The following is a 27,583-nucleotide window of genomic DNA, read 5'->3' as shown; positions in this document are numbered from 1 at the left end:
AAGCAATTGATCATTCCAAGTCTCCATTCAAGGCTAAGTGTTGCATTCAAGTCAAGGATTCAACCATTGAAGAGGAGATCACTTATTACATGCTACATACTACAACATACAACATCTAAACCTTTGCAAATAAGGATACAAACATCCTTAGAACAAGGTATTAGTACTTGTTTTACATTACAGTCATTTACATTTACAGCACTTGCTCATTTCTTGGTTAATTCCAAAACCAGGGTTTGACCTAAAGGCAAACCCCTAATCCCTAACCCCCCATCGTCTTCGCTTTTCTGTGTGTAGGTTGCAGGTGCGCGGCTGAGATTGAAGATTTGGAATCCTTGTGCAGAGACGAACCGATCCCACTTCGTTTCGCGGATTTTTCGGAGGACCGTGGCACCGGGCGCCATCGTCCCGACAACTTTTTCTCAAATTTGCAGGATAGCGCCGTATCGACATTCTACTGCTAATTCCAGGTCTGCAGCTTCATCCTATAACCTAAACTCAGTTTATAAGCGAATCTTTATGACTTTCTATGCATCCTTAGCTTAATTTCCTTAATCAACATTCTTTACAAAAGAGGGTAGCTTTGCTTTCCAAACCCTTGAAATTCATTTAGCATCCAATCTTACATCGTGTGGGATTGAATCTTATGAGTTTCAACCCCTCTTTTGAATGTAAAGTCTTCCCCCTAAGTGAAAACCCATCGAATCCTAGCGAACCTCCCTTCTCTCTCCTCAGAGTTAGAAGAGGGGAGACCAACTAGGGTTCGACCGCGATTTTCCGCTTTACAGATAGAAACATAATCTGAGATAAATTAATAAAAGATAAGAATAACTTAACCAAATGAGTCAATACCCATACTGATAATTGTCGATGTTGATTTCTTGTGTGATGACGATAATGATGTCTAGTTTTAGAGATTTAATACTCTATATAAGACCAATCGATCTATTTTTGAGTGTACCCTTTCCTATGTAAAACAAATTGATAGATGATGGATATGGATTGATTGGTTTGATTAGTTAGACATATAATCAATTTGATTGCAGACTTGATTGATTAGTTGCCTGTTGTTGCATGAGTTGGTTGACTTGTTACTTTGATCTGATGCACGTCTACCTATATGTTTGCTTTTGGAAGGGATAATTTATTGTTTTGGATTTTCATGGTCGATTATTTGATTTTTAGGTATTTCTTCAAGACATTTTTCAATTTTTAGGATTTTCTTGAGGACTTTATATGCTTTTTATGATTTTTTTAGCACTTTATATGCTATCATGATTTTGTTCAAGACTATTTGTTTTTTATGGATATTTTAAGAGCTTTATTTGATTTTTATGATTTTTTTAATTTTTTTTTTTTAATGATTTTCTTAAACACTTTATTTTATTTTTTATGGATTTTTTCAGAGCTTTATTTGATTTTTATGATTTTTTTAAGGATTTCATTTAATTTTTATGATTTTTTTTTAGGATTTCAGCTGATTTTTATGATTTTAAGGACTTTATGTGTTTTTCATGATTTTTGTAGGTCTGTATATGATTGGGAAATTTTCTCTAGGTTAGGCCTAGAACCATGTATTGTAGATATGGGAGATGGACTAACAAATTCTAAAGAGGAGATAATGACATTGAAAACCAATGAGTCTTAGACTAGGAGAGGTATGTTGGCAAAGAGAATGAAGTGACCATTGGCTAGATAAAATGCTATTAGATGGTGACACCTATTTGCTAGGTTTTCACCATGGTATTTACCTAAAGTGTCTGTTTATCAGGTTTTCACTATAAGGTGAATTATTTCTCTTTATTATTTTTCTATTAAATTTTTTTTTTTGTGACATACAAGATGCTTGTTTACCATGTTTTCATTAGGGTGACAAGTTTTTATTTTTTTTATTTTTTTCACTTTTCAAGATTTTTTTGATTTTTCAAGGGATTATCTAAGGATCAAGTGTAGAAAATTTTCAAATGCACACTGTTGAAGGGATCTGGAAATGGTTTGCCTTCGGGAGTTGACAACTAATATGCACCTTTTCCATATGATGTTGTGATGATGTACTGGCCCAACCAGTTTGGTTCAAATTTGCCTAGTCTCTCTTTGTCTGCTAGATTCCTTTGATTCTCTTTAAGGACCAAGTCTCCTATCTCAAAGAAGTGAACTCTGACTCTCTTACTATATCTTCAACGAAGATGAATCTGATATGCTTGGATATGATTTAATGTATTTTGGTGTTTCTCATCAAGCAGTTCTAGCTCATGCAATCTTGCTACTTAATAATCTTCATCTAAAATCAGATTTTGCAATGATACTCTAATTGATGGTAAGTTGATCTCTATTGGGAGTATAGCTTCAGATCCACATACAAGGAAAAAGGGCGTGGCACTAGTAGGGATCCAAAAGAAAGTTTGGTAAGCCCATAAGGCAATATTTAGTTGGAGATGCTATTCATGACCAACATCAATGACAACTTTATTTAGGATCTTCAAAGTGGTTTTGTTTGTTGCCTCAGCTTGATCATTGCTCTGGGGATAGTAGGGTGTGGTGAATTAGTGTTGGATATGGAACTTTTCACATAGTTGATGAATATATTGGTTCTTGAAAGAATGGTTGTTATTTGTGATAATGGATAGGGGTATTTTGTATAAGAATATGATATATTTATCAAGGAACTTGGTGATTTGTTTATTGCTGACATAATTAAGTAGAATTACTTCCACCCACATTGTGAAATATTTTGTGGCAGTAATAATACATTTGTCTCCATTTGGAGAGGTCAGACTAATTTTTTGTATGAGGACAAGTCCCCATTGCGAGAATGATCATGGATATTTTATAGGCTATAGTTCCCAAGCTGCTGCATGTATTAGGTCCCCATGCATTTGACATTGTCGGTACTTCTGTAAAAAAAAGTATGCATATTTTTTCATTGTAGGCTAATAGTATCCGATTTGCATGAGCTTCTTGGCCAAGGCATGACTGCTAGTGTGGGATCCACAAATACCATCATGTGCTTCTTACAAAGATATTTGTGGTTATGTTGAGTTGAGGCATTTGAGGAGAGTTCCATCTAGACCTTTTTGGTAGAAGGTTTCAATGATTGTAACATAATGGGTAGCTTCTTGAATAAGGGTTTTATGTTGGGTACGAGACAAATTGGGAGAAAGGTATTGATTGTGGAGGTAGGAATATATATCTTTATATTGTGGAGAATCGATACCAACAATCTCACACACAAATTCAGATGGATTAAATTTGAAGGCTAGAATCATGAGCTATTATACCAAGAACTTAAAGTGCATTACATTATGTATCCTATCAAGTAAAAATCCTATTACAGTCATTGCATCAACAACTTTATTTTGTATTCAAAGGTTTTTTTGAAGGCAATATTGTCAAATACTTTTTGAAATCATCCACCATGCATTTGTAAGGTTGAATCTTATCATCCTTGGTGAGATAATCATCATTAACCCATTTCACTACTAGCTAGGAGTCACCATAAACATGAATATCCTTTATCTTCCATTGAACTTTTATGCAAAGGCTAGTGATGAGAGCTTTGTACTTTGCTATGTTATTGGTGCAGGGAAAGTTTAATTCGTAAGACTTTGGAATGGCATCCCCCTGTGATGTGATGAAAAAAATGCCTACTCTTTCTCCATGATTGGTGTATGATCCATTAAAATATAGTTTCCATTGTGTGGATACATTCAAAGTGAACATTGATTCATCTCGCATATTTGAAAGTATTGGGTGATTTGCTTGGATCAAAGCTTCTGCATTTTAATCTGCTATTGCATATCATTTGATGGCTTTCTTGTCCACATATTCTATGTCAAATGCATTAATTATGATCAACCATTTGGCTAGTCTTCCTGTGAGAGCATTTTATTGAGGAAGTACTTGAGTGGGTCAATCCTTGCTATGAGTCTTATTTTGTGACTTAGCAAATAATATTGAAGCTTTTGAGATGTAAAGATGATTGTTAGACATGTTCTCTCTATCAGGGTATAATTTAGTTTATATCTTACAAGTGTTATACTAATGTGGTAGATCGCTCTTTCTTTTCCTTCTTCATCTTGTTGAGATAGGAGGACTCCTAACGAAAATGCGGTAGTTGATATGTACAAAAATAAAGGCTTTTGTTGAATAGGAGGCATAAAAACTAGTGGTGAGAGTAGATAATCTTGAGTAGTTGGAATGCCTATTGACATTGATCTTTCTAGTTAAAGGGGAATTTGATAGGGTTCACCTAGCCTACTCACCACTTCACTAAGTTGATGTTGCTTAATTTCACCAACTCACCAGGCCTAGTTGCTTCCTAGACCTACAAGTACTTATTAATCTCTTCTAGGGCTTTCTCTTACTTACTCCAAAGTATTTTCTTTAAGTGTCCTTGCTAGGAACCCTACCAATTTGCTATGTTTCCCATATGCTCAATGATGGCTTCTTGGCTCAAATTCATCAAACTGCCCTCCAACAGTCTTGAGATGTTGCAGAGGTGCAGAGGGTTCTTCTATCATGTTTTTAGATGGTTTTGAGGTCCATTTGTGGTTTACAATCCAAAGGTTTCTTACCGATTTCAAAAATTGGTCTAGAAAAGGCTACAAGGGAAAGAGCGCAATTAGGCCTCCTAGAACTAGGTTTTGAGGTCTTGGGCTAAAACTATCCAAAGGACCCCCAAAATAAAATGGATTTTCTTCAAATATTTACTCAACCCCAAAGGATTTCAATGGTTTTAAGCTTCCAACCCTTCTTTGCATATACAAACCCCAAAATGAGAATTTCAAGGGCTTCTAGGCACTTGACTGGCAGCAACAAGTAAAACTTGTCTTTGGACCTTCAAATGGAACTCTTGAGGATTCCTTCTACACAAGAAAACCTTTAATAACATATTAAAACTTCCCAAAATCTTGGTACTTTCATTTACATTCACCTCTGCAATTTGTGCTAACTTTTCATCTTGCCAACTCTAGCCGAGTTGCTCCTGGGCTCGCCTAGGGCAAGATGCTAAAAATATCAAATGACTCTTTCAGAACTTCTCCTTTCATATGTGAACTTTAAAATAGGTTGGATACCATGTCCCAAAAGGCCGTGATGAACACACGGTGGGATTTTATGGGGCACCCAAATTAGCAAAAATTGCTAATTACAAGCCAAAACTAGCTACTTGTGAATCAAATCACCTAAACAATAGTAAATGCTAAATAAAAAACTTGAAAATGAAAATCCTACCCTGAAACACACTACTAAACCTCAATCCATCATTGGATTCATGGATTCAATCCATTGAACCTTCAAAGAATGCAAAAATTGACAAAAACAATGAAAAGTGCAGTCCAAAATCTTGTATTTTGATTATTGCTTCCAAAATCTGAGTACACCAACCTTGATAAACATGAAAGAGAGGGTTTATATAGCCTTCCCATGTGTGGGGTCCTTCCATGGCATTGGGAAAGCCCTAGCTTCAACATTGAACCAATTTCAGGACAAAAATTGCCATGACAACAAAAGTTGTCATGACAACTTTTTACAACTTTGTGTTTTTTTACATTTTTTATCTCTCCAACCTAAGAGACCTATTCCCAGTCATCACATATGACATTTCAAACTTTCCTAAGATCTATTTGACCCTCTCTAAGGCTTTTGACAACATTTGACACTTTTGACCAACCAAAAGGCCAAAAACCTTCTCAAACACACTATTTACACAAAAATGTAAACCTAGGTAAAATGAACTCCACCTAGGCCTACATTGAAAAAATACTCACTCTTGGAACCTCTTGGATTCCTTATTTACTACTGACTTGGCTAGGTTCAGTACAAGCCAAAATTTGTAAAAACAAGAAAACTAGGACCTAGGTGCTCCTGCACCAGAATTCCTTGTGGAATAGATGTTGAAATGGATGGCATTTATCTATTTATTGAGAAATAAATATTTTGATGGATTATAATTTTTCTTGTAAGCTCCTTAGTTGCTCGATATTGGAAGGTGAAGGCATGTCTAGGATTGCTTTAACTTTTCTTGGATCCACTTCGATTCATCAGTGTAAGACAATAAACCCTAGGAGCTTCCCTAAAGTAACACCAAAGACACACTTCTTTGGGTTCAATCTAGTGTTATATTGCTCTAATCTATCAAAGATTTTGGTTAGGAATGCAAGATGACCATCTAGCAAAGTTAACTTTGCCAACAAGTCATCAACATAGTTTTCCATTATAGTATGTATCATATCATGGAATAAGATCATCATGACTCTTTGATAAGTTGCTCCAACATTTTTTAGGCCAAAAGGTGTGACATAATATGTGCCCTAAGGACAAGTGAAGGTGGCCTTATGTTGATCCTCTAGTGCTATTCTGATCTGATTATATTTGGGGAATCCATCCATAAGAGAAAGCATCACATATCCAACAATAAGATCAACAATCATATTAATGTTTGGTAGGGGAAAGTCACCTTTTAGACAAGCCTTGTTCATATCTGAAAGTCAATGCAAATCTTGATGCCCCATTTGTCTTGTTTACTAGTACCAGATTGGATATCCACTCTACATAGTCAATTGGTCTTATGAAACCCACATTTAATAACTTTTTGAGTTTGACTTTAACCAACAAGGCAATTTGTGGGTGCATTTTCCTTAAATTTTGCTTTACTAGTTTAGCTTTGAGAAGAGGTAAGTGATGAAGAACCAACTCAGGATCTAGTCCAGTAATATCATTATAAGACCATGCAAAGTTTATTTGCCTTTCCTTGAAGGATTTGATGAAGTTCTCTTTTTCAACTGGTGTGAGTGACTCTGCAAAGTAGACCTTTTTTGTATTTTTATTATCATCAAAGTTAACCTCTTGTGTCTGTTCCACTAGTAAAGAGGATATTTCTTGGTCCATGGGAAGAGGTTCCAACCTTCCATCCTCCAGCTCCTTAGAGAGATTTTCATCATTGGATACACCTTTTCTTTTTACTATTTTGCGGTCAGAAGGTATTATTCATGAAAGATCATTAGAGAAAAAATGTTCAACATATTTTGATTCTATTATTCATGCATGGATTCCATGAGGAGATTGACATCAAAGAAACACACAAGAATGCTATTAATTTTTAGTTATATATTTATTTCAAATATTTTGTACTTAGTTGTTTTGTATTTTAACTAATGATATGTCTAATATCATTAATGATAAGTCCTACAAATTTTTACACAACATCCATGCCTTCAAAATACACAACAATTGAACCAAATAGACTTAGAACATGGCTAAGAAGAGTTATTGAACTGTGTTGAATGTCATAAAATGTGTAAAGAGGCACCAACAATAGATAATCTTGATTGGAGAAGTGATCATGAAAGAAAAAAATGTTCAAATATTTTGATTCTATTATTTATGCATGGATTCCACAAGGAGATCCACATCAAAGAAACATACATATATGATATTAATGTTTAATTATATTTATTTCAAAATATGTTATACCTAATTATTTTGTATTTTAACTAATAATATATCTTATATTGTTATGATAGGTCCTACAATTTTTTTCACAACATCCATGCATTTGAAATACAAAACAACTGAGCCAAATAGACTTACAAGATGACTATGCAACTGTGTTGAATGACATAAAGTGTAAAGAGGGTTCTTGCCTTCGTAAGAAAAGAGGAAGAATATTTTGTAGGTAAGCTATTCATATATTCAAATATTTTGTATAAAGACATAATTAAATTATTTGTAGAAATTAACAAGTTGCCTTTTATTTGTAGGTACAATGTACCGTGTCCATTGCATCTAGATAGATCAAAATTATTTGAAGTTCCAATGATAGGAGATACAATATATGAACCTACAAGAAATAATGATCGAGTAAATACACATAATCATAATATACTTCAATTATGGAGAGCAAACGTTGATTGGAAACTAGTACTTTCAAGACATGTTGTAAAATGAATTATATTGCAAAGTATGCAACCAAAGCTAAAAAGAGTTTAGAAAAGTATCATCAAATGCTAATGCAATTTGCAAATATCAAAAAAATAGATGAAGCAACATCAAGGGCATACAAGAGACTTCTAATAGAAACACTCATTGAAAGAGACATTGGAGCGCAAGAAACATGTCATATGTTATTGGAGTTGTCATTGGTAGAATGTAGTAGAGTATTTGTCACATTAAATTTTTCAAGGAGGTGAGTGCCAAAAAATGAAGAGAATGATGATAAAGGTCAACTAAAAAAATTAATTGAAGGATATTTGGATAGACCATATGCAATGAAAATTGTTACATTGATAGATGCAACTAGATATTGGACTCATAATACGAAATGAAGAAGAGGTAACAAATGAGAAGTAATGACTATGGAAGCTATTGTGAGGGTGTTTCCAAGATTTACAACCATACCTTAATGACAATAAAAAAAGTGGGTTGACTTTTATTGGTCAAAGTTATTGTTGTACAAGCCATTTTGTAACATACAAAGAGATATTGAGATTGACAGTAATACAATTATATCAAATTAGAAATCACTGAATTATAATCCATGACATTTGGAATGAAGGATTATTTCAAATAAAATTAAAAATCATAATGAATTTGAATACGAGGATTGCATGAGTAAAGAGATAAATTATATCAACACCATGAAAGAGTGGATTATTAATAATGGGTGATATAATGACAAGTATATCATATGAAACCTTAGGTGCTAAGCATAAAAAATCATTTGATATTATCATGTCACATTATTATCAAGATGAAAAACATCATGCTACTATGCATGATAATTCAAGGAACAACTAGAATAGGTAAATCATATCTAATTTATGCAATTTGACAAGGTCTTCAAGATGCATCAACACCACAACATTTTCCCCTATCATTACTAGCACCAATTAGAGTCATAGCTTTTAACATTGGTGAATCAAAAATTCATTCAACACCAAGAATTCCAATTATAGATTTTGTTGAATTAGAAGGCACAAGGCTCAGAAGTTTCCAAGAAGAAATGAGTTTTATTGGACAAAATTTGTTACAAAATATTGACTCGAGATTATGCCAAGCCTTTCCTAATAAATCAAACTTGAGTTTTGGAGGAAGATCAATCATTTGCTAGGAGATTTGGGACAACTACCTCCTATTGGTGATAAAAAAACCTTATGGAAGTAACACACGTGCAAAATTACGTTGGGAAGAATTTAAGATCATTGTTACTTTGGATAAGGTATTCAGATATGAAGGTGAGAGTGACGACCAACAAAGGTTTCACTAGATATTCACAAATATTGGAGATGCACATCCAACAATCGATGTTTGAAAACTATTGATTCCAAGAACATATGTTTCATTGCATCCAATAGTTAAGGAAGAGTTTGATAATAATATCCATCTAACAAATGATAATGTACATAACCATAATAGGAAAATATTATATTCATTAAGAAGACCCGTAGCCTGTAACATTGGAAGTAAAGAAGTTAGTACTAATCTAGTAGGAGGTCAAAATGATGAATTGGATGTTGAATTATTAATTGCTAAGGATGTGAGGGTTATGTTGACCTCTAACCTCTGCATAGAAGCGGGTCTTGTAAATGGAGCATTAGGATATATTTGAAATATCATATACAAACTTGGAAGTGCTCCACTAGATCCACCAACATATATTATGGTTGAATTTGATAATTACTTTAAAATTCCATTTGAAGATGCATCTCCAAATTTAGTTCCAATTTCTCCAATCCAAAGTGGGTACACATTTCAATTGCGCTTACGATTAGCTTGGGTATTGATTATCCACAAATTACAAGGACTAACTCTTCCGAAGGTATAAATTGCCATAGGAATGAGAGAAACAATGGGCTTAATATTTGTTGCTGTATCATGTGTTAAGTCATTGGATGGAATCGAAATCTCACCACCATTTTCACATGATCATTATGAAAAGATAAAAATGAGTAAGCAACTCACCAAAAGGAGAGCTGAGAAATAAAGACTCAAATCTTGGGAACCATAATAATTTTATGTAATTATACATTAGTGAAGATAATTTTTCTATTAATATTTTTGGTTTAAGATGAAATGTCTAATTAATTATCTTTTAATATGTTTATTGTGGATTTGAAAAACATAAATAGATAACTAGATAGATATATACATGTGAGCTAGATATTTGGTTCACATGTATTAAATAGATGTTGCGTTGCAAATGCTACTAGCTTAGATATCTTTAATACATCTATCTAAATACATTGAGAGATATCAGTCTTGAGACACCTATCTATTCTCAGAAATTATTTTATCTCTTGGTGTATTTTAGATAGATGTATTAAAGATATCTAAGCCAGTTAATATATTAATAATAATACAATTGATATATTAATATTATTATTAAAAATTAAAAAAAAATACAATTAAAATGTTAAATTATTAATTATAAATTCTATAATTCTTCAAACAAAAATAAAAATACATACAAAAAATGTTTAATAATTTTAAAGAAAAATAAAATAGTTATTCAATAAATAATGATTAAATAATTAAAAATAAAATAAAATAATCATTAAATAAATAATCATATAATATAGCATTGGTTTGATTTTCTTGGTCTATTGATTTTCAATATTGTATTACAATTCTCTTTTTTTTTTGACAAATTTATCTTTAATTACATTGTAGACATCTACATATCAAATTTAAAAGTCAACTTTGAATCAAATAATAATTTTTTTCACAATTCTAACTTTGAACAATTCCACTTCCACTTTGATTATGCTTCTATAGATTTTGCTATCAAACTTAAAATCAACTAATCTAATCAATCAATTATTTATCTAAGAAACAAACTTAATTTCAATTTTATCAATAATGATTGTGCCTAGTATCAATCTTAAAATTTTGAAATCTAACAACTATTATCTTCACATTAGAAGTAATTTAATTTACAAACATTTATCCATCTCAAACTGTTACTAATCTTAATCACTGAGTTATATACATTACAACTCTTCTATCAACTGTCTATTGAATATATATATATATATATATATATATATATATATATATATAATTTTATTTTATGAAATTTGATTTGAATGAATGAAAGATTTTAATGACGTCCACGAGACTGATCAGTCTATGGGACCGAGGATAGTAATCTTAATTAATCTTCATATTCTTTTCCCTATCCACTCTTCTACTATTGATTTTGACTAGGAGGCTAGCAATCTGATTAATTCTATCTTCTTCAAATAACTGATGCATGTTGTCAACCTTTAACCCATTTTCATACTGAGTGTGGATGTCCTCGTAAGCCGCGCACTCCACGATGTAGTACCGTTTTGTTTCTACCACCCCTTTATTGTAGAATACACAAGTTCTTTCATCCCATGCTTCTTTAGGTATCTTCCACCTACCGGTCTCGCATCTAAGGTGGTGTGACCCGGTTCTCAGTTGTGCAATTAACATCCGCACTTTACCTTTAATAGCCCCTAAATATGTTTTTTCACCATGGTCCTTTGTTGGATTAAACTCTTTGATATAGTATGTTTTTTTCCTCCCAACCTACTTTGTCCACATGGTAATACAAACTTTTTCCGTAACATAACGTTTTATTTCACAGTTGGTGTTAGGGCACTCATGCAAATCAATGTTCCACTTGTTCATCCAATTGTTGTTCTGCTTCGTCCAGGTTTTCTTCCTCCAATTTAGCATCTCTTCCACAACCATTTTAGGCCAGCGATGCTTATCCATGTTCGCAACTTTCTTTAAATAACATATCAATCAAACTATAGCCGAAGCTTCCAGAGGAAAAGTACCTACTTCAGCTAACAAAATTTCATACGGCCGTGTTTTTAACTTTGAGATTGCTTGTTATTAAATGTTTCTGGATTCTTTCTAGTTGCCTCCAATTGCAGTTTGACATGCTGCTACCCCATACTTCACAACCGTAGAGAATAACCGGTGTGACTAGAAGACCAAAAAGGGTTTTCTTGGTTTTCCAATCCCAAAGTTCTGCTTTTTTCCACCTATTTTGAGGTAAGTATGAGGCATTCCAACCTCCTTGTATCCTTTTTGTCTTACAAGTCTCCCAACTGAGCTTGTGGTGAAAGTCGATCCCAAGGTACTTGTATTCTTTCACTATTTCCAATTGACTGCCTTCAAAAAGAAAAGTAACTTGTTTGCCTTTTCTTTTTAATGAGAAAATCATGATTTTGGTCTTGGATATGTTCACTTGCATCCCAACCTCTTGACAAAAGACTTCTAAAGCTTTCAAATGTTCTCTTAGCCCATGAGCTGTTTTTGAAATTAGGATAAGATCATCAGCATACAAAAGGAGTTTCACCACATAACCTGCCAACTGAACACCCTCACCCTCTATTTTGCTTAACCAAGCTTCTAACTTGTCAATGTATAGCCCAAAAAACATGGGAGATAGAGGGCAGCCCTGTTTAACTCCAATATCGCTACCAAAACACTTTGACATGTCTTCACTTGTTCTGATTTTAGCTCTAACCTTCTCATATAATCTATGAACTGCAGCTCTTCCATTCTTTGCCATAGTTTATCTCTAGGTACCTTGTCAGAGGCTTTCTCAAAGTCCACAAAACAACAATATGCTTCATCACCTTTGATTGTTCCAAATTTTTCCTATCAAATGTCGTAGAGTAATGATAGATTTTGATTTCCCCCCCAGATTGAAAGAAGGGTAAACCTGAAACCACTAAATAGATTGAGTCTCTCAGCGTGCCACGATTTTAAGAAACGCTCGGTAGGATTTTTATTTTTAGAGATGAGCTGCATTGTTAGCTTCAATGACGGCTTGCTGCTGTGTAAAAGGCAATCGATAAAATCGCTGGGAATCGGCCCACTGACATATCGCTGCACGAAACCCTCAAACACCAACAATAAGTTTTTTAATACTAATGACAGTTGCCTGCATCTGAGCAAGAAGAAAATATTACACCGTAGATTCCCTGTGATAAGAGCAAGTAAACAATTGGCTGAATCGATTGAGCATGAAATCGAGAAATACATTTCCACCGGAAAATTTCTAGAATTTAAACACCGTGCAGATTTTCATTTGCTCCGTGATAATGGAATCGACGGAGTAGATCTGCAGACTGCAATTGTTACTTACCAAAAGAAGTTACCGGGGTCGATTCTTCAGCCAGGATTGCAGGTTAAAGAATTATAATTCGTGCATTTAAAAAATAAATTTCAGTTTGATTTTAGTATTTGAAAATTTAATTTGTCTTTTCAGCTCACATGTAAATATAATTACGTTTTGATTTTTATATCTTTGGGATTTATCTATATAAACTTTGTTAGAAACACTCAAATGATTTTCATTTCTGCAGGTTGCCTTGGTATCTTGTCTTCACCACGCCGATAAAGAGTAAGTCCTGAGCTCGATTTTACTGTTGTTATTTAATTGCTTCTTATTTTGATGTGGCGATTCTTGGGTGAAGTCAGGGGTTGGCTTCAACTCAGTGTGAGTCAAACATCATCTTCATTTTATGCTTTGACCGTAGCTAAACCACCTCACAGCCTTGTTTTCCCGTTCTCTTGGTATATATAAAGTGAGCTAATGGGGCACCTATTACATGTGTGGGGGTGAACATTGACCATATTCTTTTCTGTTTTCTTTGTAAATTGTTGTTGGTGTAATATTGTCCTCCATCTGGGATAGCACCATTTTCTAAGAGTTTCGTTGCAATTTTTTGTTAACTTAACTCAGGCTGTAGGATATTTAATTTTTCAAATCTGAGTAGCTAATAAACCTTTGATTTGAGGTCATCGAGTGCTAACACCTCTTCAATAATTTTTGATTGATGAAGTGTAGGTGCCATCTTTGTCTCACTTGATTTTGAGTTAACTCATTTGTCATCCCAATGCACTCATTCAAGAGGTCTATATATTTGTATATTATTCGTTGTACTTTTGCTCATTTTTGTTGTTAACTCATAGACCTTAGGTTCTGAGCTATATTATTCACCATAAAATTTAAGATGGTATCAAAGCCATGATGTTCTAGGGTTGGTCTAATTTTGCATTTTAGAGCACATGGATTTAAGTGTTTGTTGTATTGGGTGAATGGTGGAGCTATTTGGAGCCCACCATTATGTCTAGAACAATAACATTAATTAGCAGCAAAGATTATTTTGTTTGATTTTGACTACCAAAAGCTTGCTATGGGGAATGAGGGTTTGTTTTGGTTTTGGAGCATCTTTTCCAAGAAACTTCTAAGTGAAAAAAGATTGTTCCATTGCATCTGAGAGGTTTCAATTTACCAAGAACACTTGTAAACATGGCCTATTACTTTAGGTTACTTTTCTCCAATACATGGATTGAGGTTGTGTACAGTCATCATTTGCATTTGGCTAAGGTTTTTTGTTTTTGTAGCAAAAATCAAGGTTCAAGTGTGCAGGTTCATCGCTCCCTTGTAATCTTTGTGCATGGTTTGGATGCTTTATTGTAGAAAAAGTTTTGTTCCTAGGCATTTGTAGTGGTCGTACCCAACTATCTATGCCCTTGTTATTGTAAGTAGCGTTTGAAACTTTGATTCTTGTGATTTCGACTAAAAGAGTTCAAATGATTGAACAATGTAAGGTGTGTGGGGGCTTGGATTATATGTATAAGACATGTTTGAGGTACTTAGTCTGAAGTACTTTAGTGTCTTTTTCTTAAAGTGCCATTCTTCAAAGTCAAAGTACTATTCTTATATAAAGTGCCCCTCTTAAATGTATGCAGCCTTTGTTGATTTCTTTGGACTATACACACCTTTCAACAGCCAGAGTCTTCCCATATTCTTTTGGCATAATCCTTTGTTGTGTCATTGCAATATTTCTTGATCCCCTCTTAACGCCTCTTCAAATGCTTGCATGTAGATAGGTAGAAATCTTTCCTTGGGTGTTAAATTTGTGATTTTTTATAGGTGCTGGAAAGCTCCTTTTGAGTCCTACTCATTGATTCAACTTGTGTTATTTGATTTTGCTCAAATTGTTTATAATTTCAATTTAAATCTTCTATTTGTCTTTGTGAGAAATTGGGCATAACTTATATATCTTTTTGCAACTTTTAGGCGTAAAAAATTTCTTTTCAAGCACCATGTTTTAGATTTGTACTTTGTAGTTGATTCTCCTACTTGCTTTTGTTTTTATGCAATGTCTAATAGGCTTGTAAGACCACACTAAGTATAAAGTGTGTTTTTCTTTTTTTTATAATTTTTATTTTTTTGTTCTCTTCTGGGGGGTTGGTGTTCTTGCATCATCTAATTATAATTGGTTCTTTTTTCATCTCAACATCATAGACCTAGAAATCGTTTCAACTTCAGCACCCTCTAACTAGTTTGTTTGGAAAACAAAACTCACTATGTAATTGAGGGCCAATAGGTTAAATAAGATAACTCAAAGAACAAAAAATGAACCTAAGGGAAAGATGGATAAAAGCAAGTGGCTTAATTGGCTTTTTGTGTCCATGTCTAATGATCTACTCTTTCATATAGGAAGAAATTCCTAATCAAATATGGAACAAACTATATTCTTTGTTTGGTCAAATAGATGAGCTTAGAGTACATCAATAACAATATGATCTTCATTGAATGAGTCTTAATCCAACTAATTTTGGCAATGTTCAAGATTTTATCATGCAATTAAAGTTAGTTACATCACACTTGAAAGATTGTAAGATTGAACTAATATTGAGTGTATTCTCTAAACTTGGGCATGATTATTCAATGTTTGATTTTTCTTTTAATGCTATTAAAGCTGCACTAGGAATGGAGTTTAAAATGCTTTCTTTTGATGCACTAACAAGAGAGCAAAATAAACTAATCCAAATGAGCACAATGAAATCATCTAAGTCACAAGCTTTGGTGGCAAGTCAAAACATTACAAATAAGGAAGATTATGGTAACAAGGAAAATAATAAGAAAAAGACCAAAACTAATCCAAGAAACACCTCAACTAATTAGTACAAGTCTTTACCCAATTCAAAGCTGAATCTAATATGTATTCTTCTAAAGTGATTCATAATGAAAGGGAAGGCTAATTGTCTAATGTCCATTTTTGTAAATGCCCTAGTGTTTACCCTACAATGACAATTCCAAGTAACTTTCCTACTAGATTTAGGAACATAAACTTAATCATGAGATATTTCTAATTTATTGGGGAAATCCAACCATAGGGAAGCTAGAATAAGGTGACTTGATAGGGTGCCCTAGAGATCCTCTACCCTAGGCCCAAGGACGGTTATACCTGTTGGTCGTAAAAGGGGCTTTGTACTACTTGTTAAGCTACGTTGGTTAAGTATGTTAGTGTCGTCGAGGGTAGTTGTCCATTGCACGACGGTTCCCCATGGGTGGTAACCGCAACCCTCGACCGTGTCTTTATATATGCTCTTGTACTTGTTGTTGGAGACACTGATGCAAAGAATGATTATTGTACTACACATTTTGGCATTAATGAAAGCATTGCTCTGAGTTTCTGGTTACTATTCTATCCTATGGTTATCATCTGACTATTGATATGCAATATTAATAACACACCCCACGGGGTAAACATCTGGCGCCGTTGCCGTTTGAATATGGGTAGCCACGAAGCATGAATGGCCTACGGAGGATAGTGGGCCAGCCCATTGGCAATAGCATCGAGGGGGATGATAGGCGACTGAGAGAACTTTACGAAGGGGAGAACACATTGACAGGCGACTTCGTGATCCTGTTCCAGGTGGCTATAGAGACTTTCGTACGAGGGGAGGCTACACAAGAAGAGGTACCCAAGGGTGTAGTCTGGGACATTCTCAACGTCAGTCCGGCGGCAAATAGGTTGTTGCACCAACTCCCGCGTCTCCTAGCCCAAGCAACCCTTGCCCACCAGCATCGAAGAGAGGAAACCCAACGTGAGGAGCGACGCCAATAGGTCCTCCGTGATGCAGAGCCCTCCTTGTATCCTGCCAAACACTCCAAAGTGTATGACACTGACCCCTCAAAGCAACAATAGGATCCTATCAAGGCAAGGCTGTACAACATTAGTTCAACATCTCACAATCTCCTAGACTCATACTTACTCAACTTGGATAATTTGCTCCAACATACACTTTGAAACCTCCAAGGGTTACTGTCCATTAGCACACCTATTTTGGGTCAAACATGACTCACCTAGACTAGATCAAACATTGGTTGTAAGGATTCAACCCCATTCCCTGTAGCACCTTCACAATTAGGCCTATTTGCTAGTAGCCCTTCGAAACGGGTAAAGGGACCCTAAGTCCAAACTTTTCCAAACACCCTGGCAAGCAAATCACAGATTCAAATACCCTTTTGGGCCTTACACAATTCCCCAAAAGGAAGGGTCAAGGTCTGGCAAACAAAGGTCTGAACCGGTAGAAGGTTAACTGTCCTAAAGGGCTAACTAGGTCTCCCTTTGTGAAGCTTCTATGTCCAAATGAGCAACCCATACAATCACAACCCCATGAGCATGTGGGGACCCATAAACCATCATGGATTCCAGGGTTACACGCCTGGAATCATCGCCATTTGCATTCAAGGGTAACTTTTTTGTTTAAGGACTAGGTAGCCACATAGAGATGTCTACCTAGGGTTGGTTCAAACACACACCCCCCTTGCTCCTCTTGCAAAAGGCTTTTGGAATCTTAGAATACACCGGCCATACTTGCATTTCACCCAATCCCATGAGTCTCATATTGATAAATTGCAAGTTATGGCCATGGAGGAGTAAAACCCTAGGTAAACCCTGGTTTTCCGAGCACCTACAACAAAATTGGAATAACAGGAGCAAAACACACGATCTGGACCTCAAACCACAACCAAATCAAAGGTAACTCTCTACTCTAACCAATTCACATATTTGGGAATTGACCCCAATCCGTACAATGCCGTACTCTGTACCAAAACTCCAGAATTGCAGGAAAAACTTAGAATTTCATTAGTTTGCAGTCATCAAATCTTTCCTCCGTACAGTCTAACCTTGGGAATTGGATCCACAAGGTGTATATACCACTCCACAACCGTTCTCAACCGAAAACAAGAGGTTAGCGCTGTTGGAGGAGTTCAAACAAACAAAAATGCAAAAAGTGCATAAAAGTTGCTTATGACAACTTTTGACAACTTTTGCCAAAGTTGTCAAAATGTCCTCTTGCCTCCTCATGCCTTGGGTCAAGACTAACCCCTCCTAAAACACCCTAGAAGCACTAAAACTACTAGGATAACTATGTCCTACACACTCTTGATCCTCTTTTGTCCAAAAGTCCTAGTTGGCTTATTAAGATGCCAAAATAGGAGTTTGGCTCACAAGATGGGGTCTTTTATTACAAACACACAATGCATGATTGAAACACATGTAAAACATCCTAAAGACATGTTTGATGCCTTATCCTTCCTCCTCTGAGCCTGATTATCATCTTGAAGGGGTGCTCCTGCACCACTCCGGGAGTACGAAGAAAACAACCGTTGCTGGGAAGAGGAGCGTAATGGCAAGCGACGACGGGAAACTTGAACCTTGAGCCTCAGGGGCAAAATAAAGAACACTCCTACATTATGTACGAGAATTAATGCCCAACTTATTAAATAAGGATAGAAATAAGAAGGCACAAAGTGAGGAGTGGGAGGCTGCACATAGAGGCTTGATTCTGGAACAACAAGTAGAACGTAGATGGAGGCTGAGGCAACTTGCCGAGGATGACCTGCCAAAGGGTTGTCCAAAGGGAACCAAGGAGGTGTCACGGAGGGTGCAGGAACAGAAGCTGAAGGAGATTGCAACTTGCCGAAGGATGACCTGCCAAAGGGTTGCCCGAAGGGAACCAAGGAGGTGTCACGGAGGGTGCAGGAACAGAAGCTGAAGGAGATTTCTACGTGTCGCCAGAACACCGTAGGGTGAGAAGCTACGAAGAATTTTTGGAGGAAACAAGGCTACGAAGAAATCTGGTCGAAGAGACCCGAGATCAGTTGAGGAATTTATCCCTTACACCGCACACGGAGGACCACCGAAGGAAGCGAACAAACGACGAGGGTGAGAACGGAGGGGAGGGCAACCGTACGACCGTAGGTGCGAAGGAGGCACAGGCACACGACAAGTAGGACCCCCTCTTGGGACCCATCTCACCAAGCATGCTGGTACAAACCACCGTACCCCCAGTCACTCAAACAGCAAACACCACCGGCGCGGGTGGGAGTGGTGCAGGTGCACGACAGGCGACACGACCCCCATCAATGGCTAGTAAACAGAAGCTGGCGAAGTTCAACGACGACGGGAAGGAAGATCCCATCCGCCATTGCTGCACTTGCGAAACCATATGGTCAGCAAATGGTGTTACCGACCAGGACGAATGGGTAACACAATTTCCAACAACCTTAAGGGGAGTGGCCATCGACTGGTACTCCGATACAGATAAGGCCAAAGTCGGTACATGGCCCAACCTAAAGGAGGAGTTCGAGATAGAGTTCCGCCTCCTCAGAGACGACAATGAAATAGTAGCCGAAATCTATGGCACAAAGCAGAACAAGAACGAGACGGTCCGAGCCTATAGTCGGCGGCTCAAGGAACTGTTGGGGAAAATGGAGGGTCAACCAGCGGATGGGTTGAAAAAGAGATTGTTCGTGGAGGGACTGAAACACTCCCTCCGGAAGAAGATGAAAATTGTTCCACCAACCTCATACGAAGATGCATATAATAGAGCGATGGATCTCAAGAGCGAGACCAGGACATCCAAGAAGAAAAAGAAGGATAGCTCGTCCGAGGGAAGCAACAGTGATGGCGAGTCCGGCAAAAAGGTGCAAGCCCTGCAGAAGGACATGTTGAGGATGATGAAAGAGCTGAAGGTTATGAAGGGAGGTCCGAGCAAGACCGACGAAGGGGAGCTTTGGTGCACGGAATGTAAGACGGACGGCCACACGAAAGGCTCCTGCCCAAAGAAGGCCTATTGTGATATATGCCAGTTGATGGGGCATCCCACCAGGGAATGCCCCTACAACATGAAAACACGAAACCAACAAGTATTGCTTATGCAGGAACAACCAACTACATCGAGCGGTACCGACAACTCCCAGGCAAACAACAATGCAACATCGGGAGGCTACCGAGATACCCGGTGGGGAGGACGAAACAACAATAACAACAATAACAATACAAGGAGCCGGATCCAATACGACTCCAAAGGCCGACTGATGATACAATGCAGAGCGTGCAGCCAGTGGGGGCACTTCACCCAAGACTGCCTGAAGGGAGAGGCCACACAATATTTGTGCAAATGGTGTAGACCGGGAGACCACGAAGACGCCAGTTGCCCGAAATCCGACGTCAACTTGCTCAATATCGAGGAAACCAAAGAGGAAGTGCTGGCCGTAACCCGCGCCCAAGCCAAACAAGCAACATGCCCAGAACCGGAGACGAAGAAGCGAAGGGTACGGGAAGCACGGGAAGAAATTGAGAAAGAGATACTAGAGAGTGCGAAGGCGAAGGGTACGACGGGTACTTCCAGCCGATCGGAGGCGGAGGAGGCTATACTAAATCAAATTTTAAAACTGGAGGTGCCTGTGAAGGTACACGATCTTCTCTAGACGATGCCTCAATTACGAACAACGTTGCTAAATAATCTCTCCCAACCACGCACCAATACCAACCACCGCACGGATGTTTCTGGGGGGTCTGCAATAGACCCCAGGCTTCTGGCAGGTAACACTGGAAGGAACCCGACCATTGTGGAGATGGGTATCCTTGGCACCATTCAAACCGATACCATCGTCGATGGTGGATCGGGAGTGAATGTTCTTCCAGAAGAAACATGGTGGAAGCTGGGGAAGTCGACGCTGTGGAGATCTACATTCAATCTGCTCAGAGCAGATTAGCATGGAATCAAACCCATCGGGACACTGATGGGCCAGCAAGTTACCATCGGGGCGCAACCCTTCATACTGGACTTCGTGGTAATCCCACTAAAGAAAAAAGGGTATGATGCGGTCTTAGGGCGAGGGTGGCTGGTGGCAGCCAAGGCCACCCACAATTGGAAGAAAAACACTCTGTCTATGGAGAATGGAGGAAGGAAGTTTATCATAGACCTTGGGATGCAGTTGGTTAGTGAGGAACTGACATCATCTTCGGAATTAGAGGGTGAAGGAGAAGGCGACCTGAGGGACGAAGGATGGGGCTGCATGGAGCCCAACGACGAAGGGATTCTCAAACTAGGTGAGTGCTCCGTGGATGAGATGGGGTCATTGAATGGGCTCTTCCACTAGCAGATGGAGGATTACGAAATGTTCCAGAGCTACAGGCTCGAAGTAGAGGAACCAGAGCAAGTAACAGAGGAGGTGTACCTGCCGGAATATAGAGAATATTGGAAGGGAGATGCCCGTGAGTGACATCACCACACACCAGTTCCCGAAGGAAGAACCCATCGAGTATCAAGAGGTAAAATTGAAGGAGACAAACCTCGGTGACGTAGATAATCCCAAGATCATTCGTGTCGGCAACGATTGGAACCCTGTGTGGAAGGCCGCAGCCTTCAAAATCTTTATTCTTCGTCTTCTTCTTCTTATGTACGGGCAGGAGACCGTGGTCCCTGTAGAATTTATGGTTCTAGGTCTTCGGATGGCCATTGAAAATAGACTTGCCATCAACGGGTCCAAATTGAAACCCTACCACGAGAAGCGTGCAGGGGACCCGAGAGGCCAGAAGGACACCTGAGAGTCCGGAGGGGGACCCGAGAGGATGGAAGGGGACCTGAGAAGCCGGGCAGGCGACTCGAGAGGCACGGGACCAAAGTGGGAGCGCAACCTTCAAAATCTTTATTCTTCTTCTTCTTCTTCTTATGTACGGGAAGGAGACCATGGTCCCTGTAGAATTTATAGTTCCAGGTCTTCAGATGGCCATTGAAAATAAACTTGCCATCAACGGGTCCAAATTGAAACCCTACCACGAGAAGTGCGCAGGGGACCCGAGAGGCCGGAAGGACACCCGAGAGTCCGGAGGGGGACTTGAGAGGATGGAAGGGGACTCGAGAAGCCGGACAGGCGACTTGAGAGGCACGGGACCAAAGCCGGAGGCTCTCGGGCGAGGCAAATTGAGAAGAATGAAGGGCGATCCCAGAGGCATGGGACCCGAGCCGAAGACTCTCTGGACAATTACATTAGGAAATTAAATTTTAAAAATAAAAATTGAAATTTTTTTTTTTTTTGCAAGTGGTGGTGGAACCACCGTGGTGAGACCACTGTACGGTGGAACCACCGTCGACGGAGGCCTACGGTGGTGGAATACCACCGTAGGCCTGAAGGAGCACGGCGACGATGGTTTAAAAAAGGGTGAAAGGAAAAATACCACGGCACGGCAAGGATAAATGGTGGTGATGGCACGTGAAAAGAAAAAATGCACCAACATTCAAACAAGCATGCATTTAATTAAAAAAAAAAACGACGACCAGATTGAAAAACCATTCAATGGAGTTTGGAGCCAGGACGCTGAAAAAATTTGAGTGGAGAAGAAGGTTTTTGGCATCTTAAAATATCACAAAAATGATGTGCGCCATGGACTTCCGTGTGGTTCTGAAGGTTGTAAATTGGTGTTGGCGCTGCCCCTCGACCTCGTTGGGGCATTGCCCCAGACCCCGCGAGGGTGCTGCTCCTCGACCCCCAATTTATTTTTGAGCTACAATACACTTTTGAGTTGGGTGAAGGGCATCAAAGAAGTCATGGTAAGTGTTGGGGTTGTTCCGTACTGTGAGAAAGAAGCCTAAAGTTAAGCATTGGCAAGGAAGCCATAAGCCGTAGAGGGAGACGGATTTGGAGGTTGCGAACAAACAGAGTTTGAGGGAAGGCATTGCAAGAACGTGAAGTCGTATGGCACCAGGGAGTTATTCAGTTCAGTTATCAGCCTTTGGGGAGTGTGATGGAGGATTTGAGGCATCTCCTAGCCTTTGTGCTAGAGGGTTGTGGCCACTTCCAGGCATGAATGGTACGCTTTGAGGAACTCGGAGTATGTCTCGGTTGGACGTGAGGTTGCCTTGGTGGATGCACAGAGGGCTTGGGAAGAGTTGACCACCAGGGTGGAGGCAGTAGTAGTGTGAGACTTAGCTCAACGTACCTAGGAGTTGGATGCCGAGAGGGCAGCGTGGGTGGCTATCGAGGACAAATTGGCTAGGGAGATAGTATCATTTGAGTAGCAATTGGTGGAGGCTGAGATTGAAAAGCGTGTTTTGCAGACAAGTTTGGTTTAGGCACAGGAGGACTGTGATGTCAAGGAAAAAAAGAACTCCTTGCGGAAGCAATAATGGTGAATCCGCACTTGAGCATCAGATGGTAGCAGAAAAGGGTTTTCAGGCGAGGACGCAGCAGGTGTATGAGTTTCGGGCTCGACTTGCGTCAGCAGTTCCTGCATCTTCTTCATCGGCAGTGCAACTACCTCCTTTAGGGACGCCCCCTCAGCCCCTTCTTCTCAGTGATTTTCTTATTGTATACAGTGTACTTCATCCCTATTTTGTTGTGTTAGTCTCGGATTTTTGTCCTTGTCGTCCGGAGATGACTTTTCTTAGGGGGGATGATGTTAGTCGTAAAAGGGGCTTTGTACTACTTGTTTAAGCTACGTTGGTTAAGTATTTTAGTGTCATCGAGGGTAGTTGTCCGTTGCATGACGGTTCCCCACGGGTGGTAACCGCAACCCTCGACTGTGTCTTTATATATGCTCTTGTACTTGTTGTTGGAGACACTAATGCAGAGAATGATTATTGTACTAGACATTTTGGCATTAATGAAAGCATTGCTTTGAGTTTCCAATTACTATTCTATCCTATGGTTATCATCTAACTGTTGATATGCAATATTAATAACACACCCCACGGGGTAAACAATACCATCCCTCTTGGCCTCATGTGGCCCTTGCCATCCATATGAGGTGGTGTACCTAGTGAGGTGTCCTATAACTGTTCCCCTCAATCTTGCCACATCTATCCTACCTCCCATGATTGAACATTCTTAATGCATTCATTTACCATGACAGGGAGCACGAGGAGCGTTCACAATATAGTGCCCCGAAAGTCCATCCTTTCTAAGCCCAAAGGCAGTACCCTTGTACCCCTTTGGCCCCGTGGGACTCCTTGGTCTTATACCATGAGGTGCTGTACCTAGAAGATGACCCCATTGCCGTTCCCCTACTTGTAATTCCTCATTATTCCTACCATGGTTGAAAAACAGAATATATATATAGAACATCCTATATTATGTCACATATTCTATATATCTATAATTAAATATTCTAATATATTGTGATCCAATTTTTTACTTTTGGTTTGCTGATTTTTTTCGCAAACGTTTTTTGCTGCTATGATATAAAGCAATGCAATTGTGGAATATGATTTGATAAGCTTTCTAAAATATTGAATTAACCCTACAAAACTCCTTGCCTCAATCACAATGAAATTCTTGGATCACTTCAAAATGACGTCCACTTCTACTAAATTCCTAATAGTAGATGGATTGTTGTTTGTTAAGTTTTGATCGCAGTTATTAAATAGACTTAGCTAATATTTGATCTCAGACTTAGACAACTATTTGGTGACTGTTCTCTTAAAAAGTAAACTGAATATTTGCCTATTTAATCAACAATATGAATATAAACAACAAAAGAATATTTTCTACAATTCATGGGTTAAATTCTATTTTGTTTGCTCTGCATATCTCTATGTTATGGAAATGCCCTTAAGGTTTTTAAAAAAATAGTTTTTGTTTCTTTTTCTACAATTTTTTATGTTTTTTTTTAAAATCTGATGTTTTCCCGATTTTTCCCAAGTTTTTCAAAAAATCTTATACTTTTGGTTTGCCATTTTTTCCCCAAACAATTTTTGCTGCTATAGATTTATGTACTCATGCCATCTATATGAGTAACTTTTTGGGATGTATGGTATGCTCATTTGAATTTGGCACAAAATGGAGTAACAAAGACACACACTTAGATTCCACCATTTCTTTTTTCTTACCAAGATCAATGTTGACTCTTCAAAGTCATCTAATGCTTCTTTTCAGCAAGTTACTTACGTTTTCTGTATGCAACTCAATGTGATGCTTACTTAAGAGATCTCTCATGTTTGTTTGTTGAAACCCATCTTTCGAATTTGGAGGACGCTATTGAGGACTTGTTTTTTCTCTTTAATGACAATGCTCTAGCAATTGCATCATCATCTTTTTTTGAGAATAGTTCCATCTCATTCTCCACATACCTTGGACATGTCATTTTCTTTTGTACATGGAATTCCTAGTACGGGATTGACAGTATTGAACACCAACATGGAGATTTAAGGAACATGTTGAAGAATTCATAATCTTTTTTTTTTCTTCCCTTATTTTCCTTCATGTATTGGGAAGACTGTTTTTTTCTTCCCTTATGTTCCTTCATGTATTGGGAAGACCTTTTGCATGCACCTATGGGTGGATCTCTTTTGAAGGGGAGAAATGTTATTTGGTGAAAGTCAATTGTCATTAGCATTCAGTATCATCCATCCATCTTTGGTGTAGGAGGCTACTCATTGGGGGCTACCTAGATCACTCTCTCATATGCCTTCTCTTCTAAGAGGTTCTCATTCTCTTTCCTTTGAAAGGGTCTTCATTCTTTTGTAGTGGGTACTATTTTTGTACACACGTACCTAACATGGTCTCATTGTTTGCATGCATTTCTGATTCTCCCTAAGTTGCATTAGGTAATATTATGTTTTGATTAGGATAGTATTATATCCTAAGTGCAATATTGCATTTGTTTATTAGTTTATGTAAGATAATAAGATATTTAATTTCTTTCACCTGGGTGGCTAATAATGGTATGTGTAACCCTTGATATTAGGTCATCTAGTGCCATGATTTCCTTATCAATTCTTGATTGATTAAAGTTAGTTGCTACCATTGGCTAATCAAGGGCCATCTTTATAACACTTGATTGAGTTAAGTCATCTCTTGATTGGAAGTTAACTTGGACCTCTTTGTTGATGTATAGCTAGGTCGGATCCCTTGGGTGGGCCGACGTAGTCAACTGAATTGCTAATGGGTCTTCGACCTTAGCAATTTGCCTTTGTATTGGGCTCTATTTGAGCGGGTTATAGGTCAGCCCTATAATTGTAACATGTAAAGGACTTCATGTAACGTGTGGCCCCATTTGGACAAATTAATGTAACTTGTAATAGGACTTGGGTTAGGTCCTACTTGTGCGACTTGGGTTATGTACAAATGTAACATGTTATAAGAGCCAACCCAAATGTGTCTTGCATATAGGGCATGACCTATATTAATGTATAATGTGTGGCCCTAATTCAATTTGGCGCCACCTCAATACATTTGATTGTAATTTAATATATGCTAGCCGACTTGAAGAATTAAGGGTTAAGTCGCCTATAAGTACAAAGTACTTATCATTGTTCATATCATTCTTTCAGTGAACTATCTCTGCAATACATTAGCGAATTTGTTCTTATCTTCAGCAAAGTATATTTGCATTAGGACATTAGCCTATAACAGCAGATTGAGATCTTGAAGTCAGCGAACCTGATCAAGGAGAGGCGAATCCATTCTATGCTGTGCAAATCTCAGTCAGGAGAAGCGAATCTCTTCTTTTTGCTGAGTGAACTCCATATTGAGCTGGCGATCTTGTGTTTCGGACTGCTGAATCTGTTAATGACAGATCTGTTATCATACTGTGCAAGATAAGTTGTCCTAAGCACCTGCCATTGTAATTATCTGCTGACTGATTAATCTAATATAATCAGAGATTTCTTGCTGGGTTTTTTCACCTCCAAGAGGGAGGTTTTCCCAGGGTACTGCTGTGTTCTTGTGTGTTATGCTGTTATGTGTTGTAATTCTTGTCTTTGCTATTTATTGTCTGTCTGATCACTACCATAAAATCAACACTCTTGACATGTGTCATCTCAACACACTCATCCAAGGGATCTATATATTTGTACATTATTCATATTGTTTCTCACTTTTGCTCATTAATATAGAATAGCGTTATTCTTTAGTTTTGTGGCTAATGGATTTGGCATCCTTGTCATCCCTTGGAGAATTGACTTCTATTAGTTGTCAAAGGAGAGCTTAGATTGCTTATGTGACTAGACATAGTGACTTCGTCAGCCATCTTGAATTCGAGAAGCTGAAGCTTTAGAATTTTTTTGCATTAACTGCTTTTGCTCCAAAACAATATATTCAAATTATCCTAGATTTTTTTAGACGATGTAGGTGGTTTCTCATTTCCATTTACTGTTGGTCACACGGTCTTCTGCATCTATTGCATTTGGATTTTTTCTTTCCCATGCAGAAGTTGAGGCCAAAATATTAATCTAATGTAATTTTCATTTCCAAAAAAATATGAACATACAATTTTTTTTTGGAAAATTTCAAACCCCAATTATTTTTTTGGACTATTCAAATTTTGAATGCAAATGGAAGTACCTTCAACCTTATTTGGAGCTGATGTGAGGACACGTAAAAATGGTATGCCCTAAAATCCTCCACTGAAATCCCATGCCCTAGCGACTAATAAAATCCTACAACCTTCTACAAATTTGTTTAAAAACCCTCAAGATATTTGCTGTAATAACAATGCCTTAG

At 37.9% G+C, this 27,583-nt stretch overlaps 1 protein-coding gene across 4 annotated transcripts in view; it reads left to right on the top strand.

Annotated features, from left to right (window-relative positions):
- The first annotated feature begins 12,449 nt into the window (after positions 1-12,449).
- The window catches only part of LOC131030543 (uncharacterized), a 54,684-nt gene continuing 39,550 nt past the window's right edge, over positions 12,450-27,583 (top strand). Inside the window, exons 1-2 of one of the 4 annotated variants that reach the window (XM_057961402.2) lie at positions 12,450-13,171; positions 13,350-13,387. In XM_057961402.2, the coding sequence (XP_057817385.1) occupies positions 12,782-13,171; positions 13,350-13,387 (428 nt within the window). In that variant the 5' untranslated portion in view covers positions 12,450-12,781. The remainder of the gene's footprint in view (positions 13,172-13,349; positions 13,388-27,583) is intronic. The other 3 variants (XM_057961400.2, XM_057961405.2, XM_057961401.2) reach the window with 3 other exon arrangements.

The sequence above is a fragment of the Cryptomeria japonica genome, chromosome 6 (genome assembly GCF_030272615.1).
Source record: "Cryptomeria japonica chromosome 6, Sugi_1.0, whole genome shotgun sequence".
Lineage (NCBI taxonomy): Eukaryota > Viridiplantae > Streptophyta > Pinopsida > Cupressales > Cupressaceae > Cryptomeria > Cryptomeria japonica.
The sequence above is the reverse complement of the archived record's forward strand: the minus strand, read 5'-3'. Positions and strand labels throughout refer to the sequence as shown.